The following is a 20,156-nucleotide window of genomic DNA, read 5'->3' on the forward strand; positions in this document are numbered from 1 at the left end:
GCAAGACAACATCCATTTACAGTTGCGCTGCTTAGTACAATCACTAATCTCTGAATATGTTGTATAACTTGTTATATAATATCAGATGCTACTTAGTAAACTTATAGTGTTATGACTAGACTGTTGCGTGCAGTTCACTTGCCAATGATTACCTGTGTATAAGAAAAGCGATAGTCTTCCAATTCATAATTTATCCTTCCCTTTGCCTTACATTTAAGTATATGCAGATAGTTGTAATAACGAACATTAGAATCGTTTATTTTTCATCGTTATTCACTTGAGATTGTCATTTATCATATTTTGTTAAGCGCAAGAGCTTATTACTCTTAGTTCTGGATAGTGTACGGCAACGAATTTATAGATAAGATCACTATTTTGGTTAAATATATTCTATATGTAAATTATCTTAATCTCGTATTTACTCAGTCGGTTAGTCAATGATCTTGTTCTCTGAAGTCTATTCATATAAGATTAGGGCATTTTTGTCATTATAAAATTAGCAGTTCATTCACCTCAATCATCAGTATGTTATCAGACCATCTTAACATTATTTTAGTTGCGATTAGCTACTCTGATACCTTATTTTGTCCGATATAATTTACCAATAAAATTAGCTATTAAGTTTTGTTGGAAAATCGGAAGTGGCAGTCTTTATTTAGATTTTCTTGGTATGAAGTTGTACTCAATAATTACAATACATAGCAATGCGGTTAATTTAATGTATACAACTCATAGAAATCATTTGTAAATATTAACGATGTACATGAAAAAACTTTGTACATACCTTGGGTAATTACAATTACCAACCAAAAGATGAAAGATAAGATCATTCCACAAAATATTCTGATGGCGATAAATGAGAATTATAAATGGAGAACAAAAAAGATAACAATGCAATGATGGGTGCAGATCACAAAATTGTCAAGCTATCAGACTATGTAGACTCTCTGGACTTCTGAGGCTTCAAATGTTTTCCCTGAACGAGGACATGTTATTGTTCCATCTGGACGTGTTAACTCAGCGATACCCTGAAAAAACAAATAAAATTAATAAAGCCAATAATATATGACAGATTTTTACTATATATTGGAAATTCCCAATGATTTTCATTAGTATCTTGAACTAGACTTCAGCTTTCATTGATTTGTAGTGTAATTGATGTGGATCGTTATGTGACAACTACAGTTATGAAATATCGACTTTATTTCCCCTAATTTACATAAGTAGATTATTCATATTTAAGTATTATTCATAACTGAACTGTTTAGTCCTGTATTTTGTGTCTTCAAAATGTCTATTCTCTTTTGAGCTCCATCTCAACTTTATTAAACAAATTGTGTCAAATCTTTACCACTGATCATATTATACAGTGTAACAATTTTGTTTGCATCTGGTGAGAAGCCTTGGAATAGAATTAATTCACCTTATTCAGGGGATCTAGTCGCTCTCTCGCTTTTCGCAAGGCTTTATACACAGTAACAGTTAATTTTTATATTTGGATGGATTGATACAAATAAGATGTTATTTCCATCATTATTGAAAAAAATTGTTGATAACAACCAAAAAATGTAACGCTCAACTGATCATTTCTCAAACGATACATATTACAACTAATTATGCACAAAAACTAATACTGTGTTCTGTATAGACATGTTCACAAATCGTTTAGTTATCGAGGTTCTTGATCCGGTTCTGTATCTTTAACCATGACAGATATTTTCTTGAATCCTTTCAAAGAAATAACTTATTAAGAAACCTATATATCTAGCTTCTTAGGAGCGAGTGAATTGGAAAAATGTACACAGAAGTGGTCAGATGCAAGAGCTTGTCATTTCGGTCATTGTTGAACATCGATCCTTTCGAGATAAGAATAATCCTCTTCACGATACTTGCGGTTCTGTCGCCTTTGAAATTAATGTTCAAATGAGGTACTTTCTTTAGTTGATACTTTAGGAGGTTTGGTCTTTATATTATCGGTAATGTTTTTCGCGCTGTGTGCTTATTCACTCCGTTTGTCCGCTGATAAGAATACCTGAAATATAAGTATCACAAGCATACTCGTTTTTTGACTCTCGATATTCTGTTTTTGGGTTAGGTAGGGTTGCCCAATCTCACCATTCCTCTTCAACTTTGCCATCGACGACATCCTGGAAACACCTCTGATGGATGTAAGTAATGGCAGTGTGGATCTGCTGCCTGGAGAACGACTTCTCGACCTTGAGTATGCGGATGATATTGTCTTACTGTGCGATAATGCCCAAGGCATGCAATCCGCACTTAATCAGTTGGCAATCAGTGTCCGCAGGTACAGCATGTGCTTTGCACCCTCCAAGTGTAAGGTACTCCTACAAGACTGGCAGGATTCTCATCCTGTACTCACCCTGGATGGTGAGCAGATTGAAGTAGTTGAGAAGTTCGTGTATCTAGGTAGCTACATAAATGCTGGTGGTGGCGTGAGTGATGAGATCGATGCACGTATAACGAAAGCCAGAGCGGCTTATGCCAATCTGGGCCATCTTTGGCGCCTTCGTGATGTTAGTCTGGCTGTAAAAGGTCGGATCTACAACGCGTCGGTGAGAGCAGTTTTGCTCTATGCTTGTGAAACCTGGCCTCTCCGAGTTGAGGATGTTAGACGTCTCTCTGTGTTCAATCATCGTTGTCTCCGACGGATTGCTGACATCCAGTGGCAACACCATGTTAGTAATGCAGAGGTTCGGCATTGTGTGTTCGGGCGCAGAGACGATAATTCGATTAGTGTCACCGTCTTGAAACACCGACTTCGGTGGCTTGGACATGTTTTACGAATGTCGTCCCAGAGACTTCCACGTCGTGCATTATTTGCCGACTCTGGGACTGGTTGGAAAAAGCAGAGAGGAGGTCAGTGTATGACATGGTGTCGTGGTATGAAAGAAAGTTGCAAAGGGCTAGCTTCTGTTGGTCCTTCACGACTCCCTGGCTAGGGTCCGAGAGATGGTGCAACACAGTGGCTAGAGACGTTATCAGATATGGCTCAGAATAGAAGCCAGTGGCGAGCCTGCTGTAACCTTCTTTTACTTTCTTCATAAAGAGTGGCTATAACTTTCTTAACTGAGAGAGCTCTTCTGCTTGTACATTTCAGTTCCCCCCATCATTACTCTTCTTTTTTTCCTTCTTTTATATATACACATCTTCTTCCTTCTCCCATCCTCATTATTTTCTGTGGCGCATATGTATCCGGTGCCCTTTGTACCAATATATATGTGATTAAATAAATAAATGTTTTTTTGAAAGTCAGCTGCAACGTACGACCAAACACATATATGAATCGGTCCAAGTTGCTACACCTCATTAGTACAACAAAATGAACGCCATATTCATTGGTAGTAAAAAAATTTCATATAAGGATGTGACATAGGGAAAAAGAATTAGTTCGTAAAAAGAAAGACAAAGTAATATTAATCTCACGGTTTAAGAGAAAACAAAGAGTGTATACACCTAAGTCATTGTGATCGTTTCTAAGTCACGTCACAGAGTCTCCAACCATTGGTTACGATAATCACGCGGACCCCAAACAAGTAGTCTGCATCTACCAACATGGCTCAGACTAGAAGTTGATGACTTCATGCTCTGATGCCACGTTTTGGTTTGGTCACCCTTAACTTTCTTCTAACCATCCCCAATACTAGTCAGCATAGCGCGTCTTCGTAATCGGTGCTCAGACATACGTAACACGTGGCCCAGCCATCTCAGTCGATGAAGATTCATGATCTTATCAACTGATTTACCATCATTCCCTCATTATTACTTACCCGGTGATCCCAGAAGATGAGAGCTATATTTCTAAGGCATCTGTGGTCAAACACTAGTAGCTTACGAGTATCTTCTACTCTTAATGAACATGTTTCCTAGCCGTAAAGTAGAACAGAGCGAACTGCTGCGCAGTATACTCGTCCCTTAATTGATAGACGGATATCTCGTCTTCGCCATAGGTGACGTAAGTTGGCAAAAGCCAAACGAGATTTTTGAATCCGTGTAGAGATTTCGTCAGACACCAACCCATTAGGGCTGATCAGACTTTCAAGATAAGTGAAGTTGTCCACGCGTTCGACTACTTCACTCCCCATCCTTAGTTCAGGTGTTGACACAGGCCAATCCTGGAGTAACAATTTACATTTGGATGGGGAGAAACGCATCCCAAACATCCTGGCATTATTACTCAGTGCTAACAGAAGACTCTGTATTTAGTCGTCTTCACCAAACAGGACTATGTCATCTGCGTATTCTAAGTCGATAAGTGAACTTCCTGGTACAAGAACAATTCCTGAAAATTCAGTCGACGAGAGTGTTATTTCCAGCAACAGGTCTATAATGAAGTTAAACAAAAATGGGGATAGTGGACAGCCTTGACGGACACCACTTGAGGTTGCAAAATCATATGACAGTTCGCCATAAGCTCTCACTCGACTGGTAGTGTTCGAGTAAAGAACCTTCACAAGGTTTATGTACTTCTGAGGTACACCTTTCAATGACAGATACTACCACAGAACCTCTCGGTTTTCAGAGTCAAATGCTGCTTTTAAGTCAAGAAAAACTATCATTGTCTGACGCCGATAAGCATGCCTGTGTTGTAAAACCTGATAAATGGTGAACATGTGGTCGATATAGCCACGACCAGGTCTGAAGCCAGCCTGATTTTCTCGTGTTTGCAGTTCACGAGTCTTAGTTAGGCGCCCGATAATTACTGAGGCTAGTGTTTTAGATGCCATATTAGTCAAACTAATCCCTCCATGGTTATCACAGGATGATTTTGACCCCTTCTTATATATTGAGACAATACCAGTGATTGTGACCAGTCAGATGGGATTATGTCCAACTCCCAGATTTTAGCCAAAATATTAGTCAACCTAATCGCTAAAATTGGACCACCATATTTAAAGACCTCTGGGGCCAATCCATCTGGGCCAGCTGCTCTTCCTCGTTTCAGATTAGCTATAGTCTTTCGAACTTCATCTAGAGTCGAGGGGCCTACTTCAATGTTCTATTCAGGCTGTCTGGGAATGGTGGGTACTTGTAGAGTAGCTAAAGGTCAGCTGAACCGCTCCTTAAAGCGTTACGCCCATCGTTCTAAACGTCTGGGCTAAGAGCAGATAGAAGTGTCATCTTTTTCTGAGATCGTTTAACTCACAATTGACTTCTTAATTCCGGTTTCTTTTATTAGTCAATGCGTTAGGTAGACAAAATATATACGTAGTAAGAATATATACTTCATCGGTATCATCGTTCGTTAGCCTGTGGAATCAACACGCAGCTATAATAAATAAGTGCTCAATCCATCTCTGCTTTCCATCAGGAACCTACATGAAATTACAAGGAAAACTGAACACCTTACAGTTTTACTAACAGATAAAAAAAAATTAGAAGATATATATGGCTGAAATAAAGCTATTTCAAAAGACTTCGGTGATATCTCACATAGGAGAAAGATAAGATGCAGTTAACTCAATCAATCTTATTACTTGACTTAAATCTGCTACCGTAAAAAAATATATACGTGATTCGACTGACATCCTGGTACTATTGTTACCAATTTCGTAAACACAAGAAACATTCAATTAGTACTCACTTAATTTTATTCCTTCTTTACTTCGAATTAATTCACCCATAATAAGGTCTCGGATAAAACATTTTATCCGATTTTTAATTACATTAGTATTTCTCACAACCTATGTTGCCCATATTACAATGATTGGCACAGATTCAATTGACAACCAAACTTATTCGGATGAATACTACGTTAATAATCCTAAATTAATACGTAATATTCTAAAGAGTGGTTTAAATTTGGCTATTCGTTTGGTTTATGAATCGTGACTTAGAATCTAGTGAGAATTTATTTTAAAAAATATTCTTCTTTCACATATCCACATTTCTGGGAAATTTGTCCTTATTAACACTAGTTACCGTTTTAAAAATTAATCCATTTCTCACTCCAAGATAATTACATTTACCTTTCGGATGTGAAGAGTTATAAATCAACTATACCATGTATTTGAGTATAAATATACTGAAAACCCTTTATGAAATACCAAATTCATGAAACTTATTTAAAACAAGTTCGACATACCTTCTGGCTGTAAACATAGCCATTTGGTAATGACATTGGGGGATTTTCATCATTCATAGGAAGGCCAGTTTTGTAACACGTTAATATAGAATGATCATGACGAGCGAATGGTAAATTCACTGCCAATAGGTTGATTAATGGATGACAAACAGCACAGTCTCGATGTTGAGTATTTGGGTTGTAACAGTAACTAGAAGGAGCGATGTAAGGTTATAGAAAACACAACATCCCGATTTAGTTATAAATTATGCAGAAAGAATGGAATTGTACTATACAAGATATGCTTTGTGAGATCTTTGTCCAAGTTGGCTGGTGTACTAAGCTCCAACGTAGAAGTAATGCCAATAAATTCGATTCCATTTGGCAACTACCGGAAGCTATTAGAACTCATTCGAACTACTGGCAAAAAGGAATTAGTGTGAGTGAGACAATCTATGAAGTTGATGGGACACCAGTCAATAATGTCTGGCGACGTCTTGGAGAACGGGCAGAAGCCCTCGAGGGACAATCCAGCTGGTCCGCTAAACCAGCAACCTTAATCAGACTTTCTTCTTTACCTAGATCAATGAAGACTGATCCATTTAAAGAGGAAAAGGTCCGTATAGAACTCCAACTTCTGAAGATCTGCCATACTTATCGCACGCTTGCAATCATTGTGTTTCTTGACACCAGGAGCACCTCTGATTAGTTGGAATAGACTGCTCTCTGAGATTGTCTGCTGAAGAAGGGTGTGCCTGAGAAATTCACCAACTTCCGTATACAAATAGCTCAGTAAAAATGAGGGTATGGAACCAAATCTCATCATTTTCCACTAGAAGGGTGAGGTTAGATAGGGTTTCCAAACCTTACCATACCTCCTTATCTTTGATATCGGTGATATTCTAGAAGCACTTCAAATGGAAGTAGGTAATGATGGTATGGATCTGTTACCCGGAGAAAGACTTTCTGATCTTGAGTATGAAGATGACATTGTCTTACTGTGATATGACAATGAAATTATACAATTCGCATGTCTGTAGGTATGAGATGTATTGTGCATCTTCTAAATGCAACGTGGTTTCATAAGACTGGGAAAAGTTTGTGTCTACAATCACGTTTGATGATGAGTAGTTGGAATTAGTCGAAAAGCCTGAGTAATAGGCGTGAGTGATAAGATTACTCTATGTACCATGGAAACCAGAGCGATTGCTGCCTAAGAGTCATCCTTGGCGCCAACACGATATTAGTCTGACTGAAAATGGTCGGGTCTACAATGCGTCAGTGAGTAGTTTCGCTCTATGCATTAAAGACCTGACCTCTCCGAGTTGAGGATGTTAGACGACTATCAGCGTTCAATCATCAAAAGGATTGTTTACTTCCAATGATAACGCCGTTTTGGTACTACTGAGGTTCGGCAACACGTGTTTGAGAGGTAAAGGCTTGTGAATTTTTGCGATCGGTTAATACACTTTGATGTTAGATAATTAAAAGCTATGGAAAGGAAGTTTGAATCTTGGTTTCGCACTTTTTCGTACTCGTCCACGATGAATACCCGTTATCTTCGAGAAACCGATGTTCTCCGTGGGATTCACATTGGTGTCATAGTCAGAGATGTTACAGCTGAGCCACTCAGTTTAACTGTACAAAATTAAGTTGACAAACATATAGTGGTATATTGGATAATTATAAGAGCACCGACAATATTAAACATAGTTGTATATCTAGGTTATGTTTGACAACCAGAATGTACCGTTTGCCATCTAGATATACGGTCAACCCAATGTTCGTTGTCTCACTAGAACTTGAACATGCAACCCATCATCCTAAGCACTAATGTTATTTACATATTGTTAAGAGATGAACAGATGTTACTACAGTCGGCACCTTTCTGTCATAGAGAACAAACTACAACATTTAGACTGAGTGTTTACTTCTTGAATAACAGTTTTGTTGACAAATAAGCCCATTAGTTTTACCTTTTGTGAAGAGTTCATCGCAAAATACTACATAGGTGACGTATGAACATATAACTATATAACTGATAGTTTATTCAGAATAAAAAAGGATACTGAGTCTTAATTGCTGTAATTCCAGCATTAACAGCCAGTTGAAATGGAGTGTTAACATTGTAAGCATAAAATTCCATAAGTACTTCATGAGTCCGTTTAACTATCCACTCCTCAGTTAGCTTATTCTGATCCTGAAAAAGAGAAAAAACATATACTAAAAATTAGTCCTTGGACACAATTGCAATTAAACCAGATAATTAGAGACTTAAATATTCAGAACTAAATGTGCGAAAAAACAGATATCGCATTCATTTATATCACAGTGAATCCAAGGAAAAACTCTACCTTTTTCCAAATGTTATGTATGATTTTTTCTTTGATTTCATTTGTTTCTTTCGTACTGTTATCCCGATGTCTTAAAATGCGTTGCAGTTAATATCATTTCAACTCTTCTTCCTTTCAGCATGCTGATTCCCCTCTCTGTGCTCCAAGGTTCTGTGTTTACAATCATTGAATAACTACTAACTACTATATATAGCCTAAAATCCACATCATGGTATACAGTTATTGCAAAAAATGTTAGGGGTTAGGTAAAACTAAGATTTAAATTATGGGAATTTTCCTTGTGGTCAACTGGTACTATATAGGTTATGTACAACAAAGCAAAGCACTGATCAAGGAAAATTCTCTATTCAAGACATATATGTGCTCATATATATATATATAAAAATTAAGAGAATGATCGATTTGTCTACTAATAATTAATTTGGGAATATTCTATTAGCTTTAATGAGAATGTGCGCTGTTGTTATAATTGTATTTTTGCTATATAAACGACCCAGCTATTCCTATTGCTTAGTATTCTTATACGATGACACTCGACAAGACCCCAAAATCAGAACACTTTGAACAGGAATGAAATTGTATTCAAAATAATAATGATAAGTGAACAGCAATCACTAGTTTAAATAACGTTCATATATTTATAGTATATACATAAGAAGCTTCTAGATATTTTCTCCAATAATATGCCCGGGCTGATCGGTTTAGAATCAGTCAATCAGCGCGCAGCAACACCATCATGCATAAAACATGCTTTAATCCAATCTATGTCCCACTAACAGTTGTGAAAGTTATCAGTTATATAGGTTTATTTTCAAGTTCTATTACCTGAATATTGTAAAGACACTTTTATATATGAATGATAATGCAGCTAAAATTAGAAAGCTTTAAACAATAGAGTTCTCTTCAGTTTTTACTACATACTAATAGTTAAAATCTGTGATAATTATTTTATGATTAATTTTATGTGAACAGAGAATACAGTCAATATTTAAATGTTACACAAAATAACAATATGATAGTTTGTTGTGGAAAGTTCCATTTAGTTTACTATGAACAAAAAATAAGATTTCAGTAAAATCAAGAAAATTAAACATACTGCCTTATTCTGAAGTTCTTCAGGTGTACGCATTGCCAGTAAAATCATCGCCTGACCAAGTTTTGTGGCACGATAATCATCAGCTTGTTTCACTGAATTCATGTATTTTCTAGCATGCCTAAAAATCGTGAGCACCACTTATTAATCAACGAAATAATTACTATTGCTACTCTAATACGGAAAAAATTTATTTATTGTTGACGGGCATTATCAAGACATCGTAACGACGTTAGGTTTAACACCTTTTCCGAACTGTAATAATTGAGCAGAGATAGATGGCGGCTAGCAGTGGGATCCAGGACGCGCGTTTCCTCCTATTCGGGACTCGTAAGCTGGATGTACCTGCATTCCAGAATTGGTGTTCACTCCATGACTCGAACCCAGCACCCAGAACAAATAGGATGAAACGTGTGTCCCTGACTCCACTAGTGGCCACCATCCATTCCTATTTATAATGCGATCCGTACAATATGTACATGTACCAATAAGAGACTGACCAATTGCAGTCCTAAACATCAATAGGAAGATTCAAACAACCAATACAAAAATGAATGTAATGATTGTGATAAAGAGAAGTACAATTAGATGACAATTTTCAAGTATAAGTATATAGGGTAAATTCTCATCAGTGGTTATCAACTTAAGGATTGATATGATATATACATCTACAAATCATGATGAATTTGTCAAACTGTACTGAAGTCAGTTATAAATTGGTGTGCTTTTAAAAGAATGTTTCTCTTTTTTAATCACCTACTTGAATGCCGTTTAAATTCTAGTACATCCTAGACATATACTGATTTTCGGTGATTAACAAAACTGCCGACCAGTGTATGTACTTATTATCGTTACTAAACACCAAACCGAGTTAGAATTAGTGGTTTGCCGATCATTAAGAGTATATAAATAATCAGTGGTTGTACTTGAAAGAAGAAAAGAAAGTGAAGAGCGAATGAAAGTGTAGAGTAAAACTGACCGTGAATTCATTCTGAAACATGTATTAAGTGCATACGGTGTTAGAGGCTAGAAAATCGATTATTCTGTTGGCTTCAAATTAAACTGACTAAAAAATAACGTAACTGGTTTATAAAGTGGTGCATTAGATGAAGAATGGTTGTGTTTGCGTCTGTTGAAGAGTTTCAACTGACTTAATGTAGTATTAAAAATCATACCGTTGTGTAGATAGACAAGTTATTAGATATAACTCATAACCATAACTAGTGGTTATTTCCCTACATTTTGCTTGTTCCGTTTAAACAATACCAGCGAACAGCAATGCTAGCTTTGAAAAATAAATTTGATGAATATTGTTTGCATTTTCTGATAATCGTCAAAATTTACATGTCTTTAAATTTATTTCTTTAGAATACTGTGTGGTAAATCAATTAGTGCTCATAAAGTGCGCGATTTACCTGAAATAATCAAAAACAAGCGAATTTCATAATTGCACTTTCTTATCAACATCTTTAAAAAGATCACTATGATATATTTATTTAACTCCTTCACATAAGAAATAACTGAATCAATTATAATTGGGGTTTGCCGATTTTTCACACAGATATTTCATCATCAGGTTACTTTATCAGCAACTATTTTATCATGTAACGAAAATAGATAATAGGATTAATAGTAAAAACCATTTTAAATTCATATATACAGGGACAATCTTGGACTTGAGACATAGGTACCAAAAAATCTAAGCCGCTAATAAGTATTCAAAAAACTATTCATTCACACCTAGAACATGAAATCGATAAGATCTCAACAACTTACTGAATGGCTTCAATTCGTTTCCCTTGCTTGACAAGTAGATAGAATTCGAATACACGAAGATCAAATTCATAGTATGACTGAATAACAAGTTATTAAAAAAGAAAACATCGTGAAATATAGATTTATGGGGGCCAACTATTAATCATAAAATATGAAAGCCGAAATCTTTTCGTTAATATACATTTGAAACGTTATGACTAACCAAAATCCCTCAGGCCCTTTGGTAATTTACAGCATCTCTGTTACGCTTAAGTTTGCCTACGGTTGATTTTATCAAGCCCTCTAATTAGCTTATTTAACAGATAGTGTTGTTGGAACAGTAACAATTTGTCTATGTCTTTGTATTATTATTATTATTATGTCTGTAAGATCATGTGGGCTTGGTCACATGTGACAGCCTGCGCACGTATCCCTCTCTCTAGCTTAATCGCTCGATGAATCACTTGCTTCCATATATATATATATATATATATATATATATATATATATGCCTGAGTCTAATTAATCGATTCGATTTTTTATCCGACTGGTAATTCGCCTTTGTATTCGCTCGTGAGCATTAGCTTTTCTGGTCGAGCTCGCTTGGTATTCTTGTGGCTTAGTGATCTACATTATTGCATAGTAAATTGTAGTAGGTGCTTCGTGTTGCCTTCTGAATTCAAACATTGAGGGTTCATTTAATAACGGTTATCAGGGCGATTGACATATGAAGCCTAAGTAATCATTTCGAAGCTAATCCACTACAAGTTTTCGCATATAAGCGATTCTTAATCAATCAAATATTTGAAAGCGGTTTATGAAAAAAAAGATATTATGCTAAATTAAATACTTGTGATTCGCTTCCCGAAGTGAATATTGTGTAAATGAGAACAGCCAAACTAGGATAAAAAAAAGATAAGTCGTTTTAACTAACTTCCCATTCTTTGCTTTTTTTTACGATCTTCCAGACAGTTTTGAACTAACTTCATTGACAACTTATACGATAATGTCTGCACAAGTCCGACATGTGTGACTGCTGATTAATCAAACACCTACACTATTAACTTACAAAGGAATGATTTGATGAAACATTTTTACTGATAAGTAAAAAGTAGTAGGTTGCTTACATCGTTCTTCTTCAACTTGAAGTTAGCTTCTTGCAACCAAGAGAATGCTGGACCTGTATCTCCTTCTAAAAGCGCCTTCTCAATAGACACAGCTTCATCAAAAACTTCCATCATACATAGATCGCCAAGCTCGGCTTTTTCCTGAGCAAATTTCAAAGCCGATAAAGGTTGACCACTTGTAAAAAGATAATCTGTCAAGTGTCTTTGAAATCTTGCTAGACAAAGTGCGCGTTCATCAACAGAATAAGTAGAACGGCGTTTAAGTGTAGTGTCTGATTCACTGCTATTAACTTTGGAAATTGATTCTTCAGACTTTTGATTATTTCCAGCGTTGAAATGTAGCTCATCTGCAATAGTGCACCATTTAAAAAAACACAGTGAAAATTGAGATAGGCGGAGAAAAAAGAGATATTTATCCGAAATACAACCACTAGTGTCAAAAGATACAAATAAGCGAGATGTGGTTACGTAACTTCATGTCAAAACTTGGAATTTTTCACTACTTTCAATGTAACTTGTTATTTAATTACGGCTGTGGTAAAGTTGACTATGACGGTACCTTAGTCAAGTTTGTCACACTAAAATACTCGCGTAAAAAGTTGAAATAAACAAGTATAAATTAATAATGATAGAATGTCTAGGATCCAAATGAATCTTAAGTCGCAACACTGAATAATTTTGGTTACTAACTTTTATACAACACGACAATAAGTGATTCTGATCTTATGATAACCTGACTAATCTTGTTTGCTTATTAAAAACTGAAGCAGCTGGAACCCCCATACATGTTTACGCGTAACATTACTAAAAAATAGGACCTAAATCGGTTTGAGTATTTTTATATTGCGATACAATAAATTAGCAAAGACTGATGAATCACTGATTATTTGAACAAAGCTCGTAGTAAAACACTGACAAACGTCGATATTTTTTGTTAACCAGGATCTTGAAGGAACAAATGGCGTATGAACCAATCGTTTGTCACCGACTAGCATGGAGTGCATCTCCTGACGCTGCTCCACTGCCTTGTGGATTAGACCTTTGGGTCAAAGGCTCCGAGTGTGGCCCCTTAAGAAAACCACCTGCTTTTGTCCGGGGATCAGGGCAGCATCCCAGCCCTCACACAAATCGAATGATTTATGTGGCTCATATCTATTTGGTGCCTCCCTGTACCAGTGTTTATGTGTTCAAATAAATAAATAAACTGTCGTCCCGAAGAAAAAACACCCACATCTGTGGACAAACCAGGAGATTCAAGGTTTACTAAGATAAAAAAACACTTGGACGTCGCCATCAGTATTGGGTAGTAAATGCAATGAAGCGTTACAAATTGATTTGGAATGTGTGTATAAACATATTTTGTTTGGCTCAGTACAAATATGAAAATTAATTGTACAACGTGTAATCAAGCACCCTAATCGGTTGTTCCTATATATCAAATACAGAATCATAACGCACTCACGGGTTTGCAATTTATATACTGAATGAAGCTCATTTCTAACAGTAGATTATGAAAAAGGAGCTATGGCTGATTACTTCGAGACGGTCTTCATTCATGAGCCTCCTCTCGAAAAAGGACTGGGCCGAAAAGTCATGTCACCAAACCGGATGCTTACTGTAGACTTCAGCCAGGATGACGTAATAAATGCGCTGAGCTCCTCAGGCACAAAAACGTCAGTAGGACCAAGCAACCTATATCTGGGAAGTTCGAGAGAAATCGCGATAAACATAGCCATTCCGTTCGCTACGATATTCAGCAAGAGTTACCTGTGGACTGAAAGGACGCAACTGTCACTCCACGTAACAAGATCAAGACAATTTTTGTCAAACTTCACTAGTGTCGTAATTAAAATATTAGGAAGAATCATCAAGACGACCATTCTGACTATCGCGGAAACCAAGAACTTGTCAAACAGTGAACGTAGTTTCGAGAAAGCATTATCATGCTAAGGCATCCCTATAGCAAAGAAGATGGATGGAGTCATCTTACAGCAGAAATTCAGCGGGTGTTGTCTACGTTGACTTTAGTGGAGTGTTTGATAAGGTGCCACATAATAGACTTTTATGGAAGCCCGGAAAAGTATGGATTCCTGGACCTTTACTAAAGTGAGTCAAACAATCCTCGTTAGTCGGTCAACAGGAAAGTAGGAATGAATTCCATAATATACTTTTGGAAAACCAGTAGTTGATGGAGTACCGTAATGCTCTGTTCAGGACTGTTTACTTTTTATGCTGTATGTGCTTGAACTCCCAAGTACCCTTTGATCTTCAATGCCACTTTACGCCGATGACTTAAAGGTCTGGTTATAATTAACCACAATTCTGTCATTCAATGGAATTATAATTACTAAGGGAACTAAGTGAGAGATTCAACTGAAACAACCCGTCCATCTTAATATACTACACATAATTTAAAAAGCGTTGAGTTTGCCCTCTTAAGAATACTAACCTGAAGTCCGAGTAAACACTCCACTATCAAGCAAACACAGTTGACTGAGGTGCCCGATTCTGCGTTTACATGATTTCAACAGCTTTCTTTCCTCAATGCATACATATTCAGCCTGAAGAGGAGTTAGTGGGTCAATATTTTTCTACTTTGCGTTTCACGCCACAAACGGTTTCTATAACTCTACTGAGTGCTGCTGTAGCTTTTGTAATGTCCGTTGCATTTTCCAACTCGTCAAGAGACTTATTTAAAGCAGCTATGCCTTTCTCCATGTCACGGTGATTGCGTCTGTATCGTTTGTTCAGAGACTCGTAGCTAGCCTTTAAAAGAAAGCTTACATTTCTGAGTCATTATACCTTAACAGTTGTGTACTCCATAACCTCCACCTCATTTTGGTTCTTATTATCGCTGGACATAGTCAGCTGATTACGGAGAAATTCAAACTCCCCGGCTGAACAATTTCACAGTATCCCTATAATTAATCTAACTTCTTTTCTCTATATCCATTTTATTTAGAAATAGCCTTAGGTCTTTGAAGATGTTCATCCGTCTTTTATATTGCTTATATTTTTACTTCAGGTTATTATGGACTCATTAAAACTAGGTATGGAAGCTACGTATTTTAAACATTCTGAAGTTTGAACCAAGTGGCTTTATTATTCTTTTATCAATGAATCCTATCCTAAATTTCTTTCTTCATTCAATCTTAATAAATGACCCTTTGTTCTTGAAAGATGAATGGGATGATTCTGTGGTGTTTAGTCAGAACATTTTAAATTCTCACAACATTATACACATTTTACATAAGGGATTAGACAGAGCATATGACTTTCAAATTCATTACTGAGATTCTATTTATTAACTCGTGCTGATTAATTCGATCAGTAGAAGTTGTCTGTTACCTTGAGAAATGATCGTTAAGGTATAGAGACAGTAAACTGCATAACCTCAGTACGAGGTTCTCTGAGGGTGATCTATATCCAGCCTCATGTAAACATGAAGTTGACCGATAATTTCAACTGGCACTCAAAATGTTCTCCAAACTTAGCCAAGTACAATTACCATGTTGGACCGAAAATCAACCTCTGTCCCAAAACGCATGCAGATTAACTTATAGAAATCCGTAAACTGTAAACATCCTCCGCTACATTCTGAGTTTTGTAACAGCCTGTCCCTTCAATGATTATTCCGCCCTACATTCTTTTCATTCTGTGTTTACTAAATAAAACTATCTTTCGGCATTTGGACAGTAAATGTAAACAAAGAAGATTGCTGACCTATATCTGTTACTCTATATCCTAAACTTTTCAACTATTTTAGAATATGTGAAATTTTTTAAGATTAAATTATTAATCTCCCGCAGATGGAGTTTGATATTCGATGAGATTGTAGAGTCCAACTTTTGTGACGAGAATGCGATCGGTGTAACGGAAACAATTATTATAAACAATTGTACCAGTGACTGTTTTACTGAATTTGTTTGTTTAAGTGTACCAAAGAAACACTTTCTTCCGTCGTCTATGACCTTGCACGAGCTCGCATACGCTCGGTAGTTTCGCTTGTAAACTTTGGCACGTCTGAGTATTCTTTTGATACCACGAGATCGCCAACAAATATATCTTATTGCAACCGTCAACAGCCTTCTGATTTTCGGCCTACGGAGGGATCCAACCTAATATGTGGTACGTAATCTTCCTGTAGTGGTGATCATAGTCAAACGCGTCGCAACGCCTACTACAAGATCATTCTTTAAACAACCACTGAATCTGTTCGCTTTCAATATTTACTTATAACGTTTGAGTCTGAAAACACAACTCATCTTCAACGTTTTGCAGAAGGCATATAACAAAATTCCGAGTTTTCCACTGATAAGTTGAGAGACGTGTGATTGTACTTCTTGGAGTTGAAACACGTCTTCAACATATGGACTTAGCGTGTGAAATACTGTGAAGATGAGATTACTTTGAGAACACAGAAGTGTCAAACTGGGATCGCCTTACGGAAATTGGTACTAAAAACATCTCCGTTTATGACGCTAGCCAAATTTGGAAGATTATTCCCGATGGCTTTTGTTTTCTGTGTGCATACTCGGTCACAATTAGGTTTTAGATCACTTTTCATACCTTCAGGCAGTCCAGAAGTATGTATGTAATTTATAGCCAGCCTCTATCCAGAACTTCGGAACGACTGATTTTAAAACATCGGCGAGCTAAATGCATTTAATGGCTAACAATAAATACGAAACGAGTTGTTTGAATTTCCTCATGCTACCATATCCTCTAGGGTTTCATGAGTAGCACTTTGGAGCTGCAGTAAATTTAGATGTTGAGTGGTTTTTAAGTAATGCATTACTCATAAAAGTTTGAAATATTGGCAAACAGATGTTCAAAAATTAGTTCCAACTTCAGGGATAGGGCTGATGTTTTCTGACCCCGGGATCCAACTGATTCATTTTATGTCAAAGTCCGAGGATGCAGATGATAAAGCTTCAGAACCATTTTAGATTATTGTGAGGACGCCAACTTTGATGTTGTATTTTTGCGTTGAATCTATAGAATTCCTTGACGAATAATACGACAGTTGCATCTGCAAAGTGTCTTATTCATCATAGAGCTGTATAAAAGGATTTTGTTATTCTCTATAGACTTAGTCGAACGAACCTGCTACATATGACTTAGAGTGAGTCTTCACTGACTATCTTCACATGTGACTGCCAGCACCTGCCTTATTGAAGAGAAATCCATTTTGTCCCACATTGAAAAATAAGTACTAGTGGTTTCGTGTGTTTTAAAGTTCGCCCATGGTGTACACCATACGGTTTACAATGTTACCAGTAAATACAATACGTCTATCGTTGGACCGAATCAAAGTATCCACAAATAAGTAATGCTTTTCTGATGCTCACTTGATCACAAAATATATTCACTGATCAACATTAGGCCCACTACATGTGTACTAGTTCAAGCTTAAGTATAACTTTACATATTCCCACAAGTCCACGAGGTGATGAGAAAGTTCAAATCTGTCATCTAGGGAAAAAAGACAGAAAATAGTAATATTACACGCGCATCATATGTTTGCACAAGAATAAAGGAACTGACCCCAGTATATACTCACCTATCCCGTTCAAATTCAACTCATTTGCAGATGCTAATTAGCATCTAACTTTCTCCAATACGATGAGACAAAAAGCAGATTTTTGAGGATGTAAAGATTTTTTCAGATAGAACGCCATACCAGCGAAAAACTGAAAGACCTAGTTACAGACCAATAGCGTTAAACTATCAAATGCGTCATAATCCTAAAGATCGTAAATGTAGGTCTGATTGTAAGAGAGGCTCTGACTTTATAAGCATTCCGCTATTGATGAAGTCTCCCGAATTTCTAAAAATTCAAAACCTAGAAGATAGTAACTTTGACCTAAATGATGTTCTATCTTCTAAAAATGTTGATTTTAAACTGACTATTGACGGTTGTGCTGAAAATGAGTTGGTACGTGCAGCTATTATCACCGTCAGTCCGGAAGTCTAAGGAGTTGGTTCCGATTTGGCATTTCTGAGTATTTACAGTAATGCCATGCCTTTGAAGTCGTTCGAAAACAATGTCTGGATGCTCTAGATGGAATTCTCTGTCTGGACTTGCTATGAGACAGTCATCAACATACGCATGTACCAAGTTAAGACCTAGGAAAACGTCATCGATGAACCTTTGGAAGGTTTGAGCAGCATTTCTTAGGCCGAAAGGCATTCGTAAAAATTCGTAGAGTCCAAAAGGAGTTATGATAGCGGTTTTTGGAATATCGTCAGTAGCCATAGGGATTCGGTTATAAGCCTTAACCAAGTCGATTTTTGAAAAGACAGTTGTACCTTTCAAGGTAGCTGTCAAACTGTGAATGTGAAGCAACGGGTAACGATCGGGAATGGGTTTTGCATTCAAACGCCAGTTGGACGCCAATCGTTGCTTTCCTTTTTAGAGACCATGTGCAAAGGCGATGTCCGTGGAATGTTCGACGGTCGAATGATTCCTAGCTCTATCATGTGGTCAAATTCGTTTTTAGCCAACCTCAGCTTTTCGGGAGCCAGTCGGCATGCTTTCGATAATACAGGTGGTCATGTGGTCGTGATGTGATGTGTAACATTGCTGGTTACACAAGGCAATTTCGGTTGCGGTTGGTATATCCTGGAGTACTTATCAAGTAATGGTTGGTAGAATGGGTCTATTGTGTGCTTGGGGGATAATCTGCAACCAGAAAAATAAGTTACGCAAACAGATAAATTAGTGTTTCCGTCTACTAGCCTTCGTTTGCGTGTATCAATGAGTAGGTTGTGATGTAGGAGGTCTATACCAATGATCGGCATAGAAACATCTGCAACCATGAAGATCCAGTGAATGCGTTTGTGTAAACCCACGTTAAGGTAAGCGTACCTTTTACCATATGTGGCGATCTGCTTTCCATTTGCCGCCTGTAAGTTTAAAACAGATTCGTAAAGCCGGTCGTAAGGATTTGCGGGAAGAAGGCTAACTTTTGCGCCAGTATCGACGAGGTAGCGAACTTTTGTGATCACATCTGTGATGTATAAAAGACGGCTATGTTCGCCGACTACGGTTGCAGTTAAAGCGTGCCGGCTGGGAAGTTTCCCGAATTGTTTTTCGTGTCGGTCAACTTGGAGTTCAGGTAATTGCAGGGTTTTCTGCGATTTCTGGAAGACTTCCCATGTCGGTTATGTTACGTCCAATTATGAGTTTTTGCCCGTTCCAACTATTGAAGTACTGGCCGTCGATATTCGCAAATTACGAACCCAAGTAGGCAAGAGAACCAAAACTCCAAATAAGATACCAAGTTTATTCGCAATTCACAAATAATCGACCAAAGTCTTTCTAACAACAATAATTATAACAATTACAAAACAAACCTTCAATTTTGTAGGTTCCCGGAGCAAAAAACTCCCAAATACCAAACCAATGACAAAAGAAACCAAAATGTCCGAAAGGAATGATATAAACAAACAAGTCCAAAGGTTAAGTAAAACAAACACATCCAAAAACACAGTAAATTTGATGTACAGTAAAAAGGTTTTAGTCAGCCAAATGTCTTTAGTTCTCCCGTAACACTCCCGACCAAAAGAACCTTGGTTCTTTTCACAGACAAGTAAATAGGTAGCAGGAAGCGAAGTATATACATCACAAACAATCAACAACAAGCGTTCAACACACTAACAACCTCGTGATCCCTAGGACTTACACCAGTACGCCTAGGGATCCGAGTAGCTACCTACCGTCTTAGTTCAAGAAGACACAT

The 20,156-nt window shown here is 37.1% G+C and overlaps 1 protein-coding gene across 2 annotated transcripts; it reads right to left on the minus strand.

Moving 5' to 3' along the window:
- Positions 1 to 929: 929 nt before the first annotated feature.
- Positions 930 to 15,324, minus strand: Smp_008470.1 (putative erythroblast macrophage protein emp; the record flags this gene model as incomplete). Of its 2 annotated transcripts, none has more annotated exons than XM_018794034.1 (8): positions 15,007 to 15,324; positions 14,861 to 14,972; positions 12,412 to 12,758; positions 11,306 to 11,382; positions 9,533 to 9,650; positions 8,152 to 8,282; positions 6,104 to 6,293; positions 930 to 1,028 (listed from the first exon to the last, which is right to left on the minus strand). In XM_018794034.1, the coding sequence occupies exons 1-8, from the start codon at positions 15,127 to 15,129 to the stop codon at positions 930 to 932; spliced, it is 1,197 nt and encodes a 398-aa protein (XP_018648487.1). In that variant the 5' UTR covers positions 15,130 to 15,324. The 2 variants fall into 2 exon arrangements, with proteins under 2 accessions (XP_018648487.1, XP_018648488.1); XM_018794035.1 differs by lacking the exon at positions 930 to 1,028 and having other exon boundaries at positions 6,080 to 6,293; positions 15,007 to 15,177; positions 15,214 to 15,320.
- Positions 15,325 to 20,156: the final 4,832 nt, after the last annotated feature.

The sequence above is a fragment of the Schistosoma mansoni genome, chromosome 1 (assembly GCF_000237925.1).
Source record: "Schistosoma mansoni strain Puerto Rico chromosome 1, complete genome".
Lineage (NCBI taxonomy): Eukaryota > Metazoa > Platyhelminthes > Trematoda > Strigeidida > Schistosomatidae > Schistosoma > Schistosoma mansoni.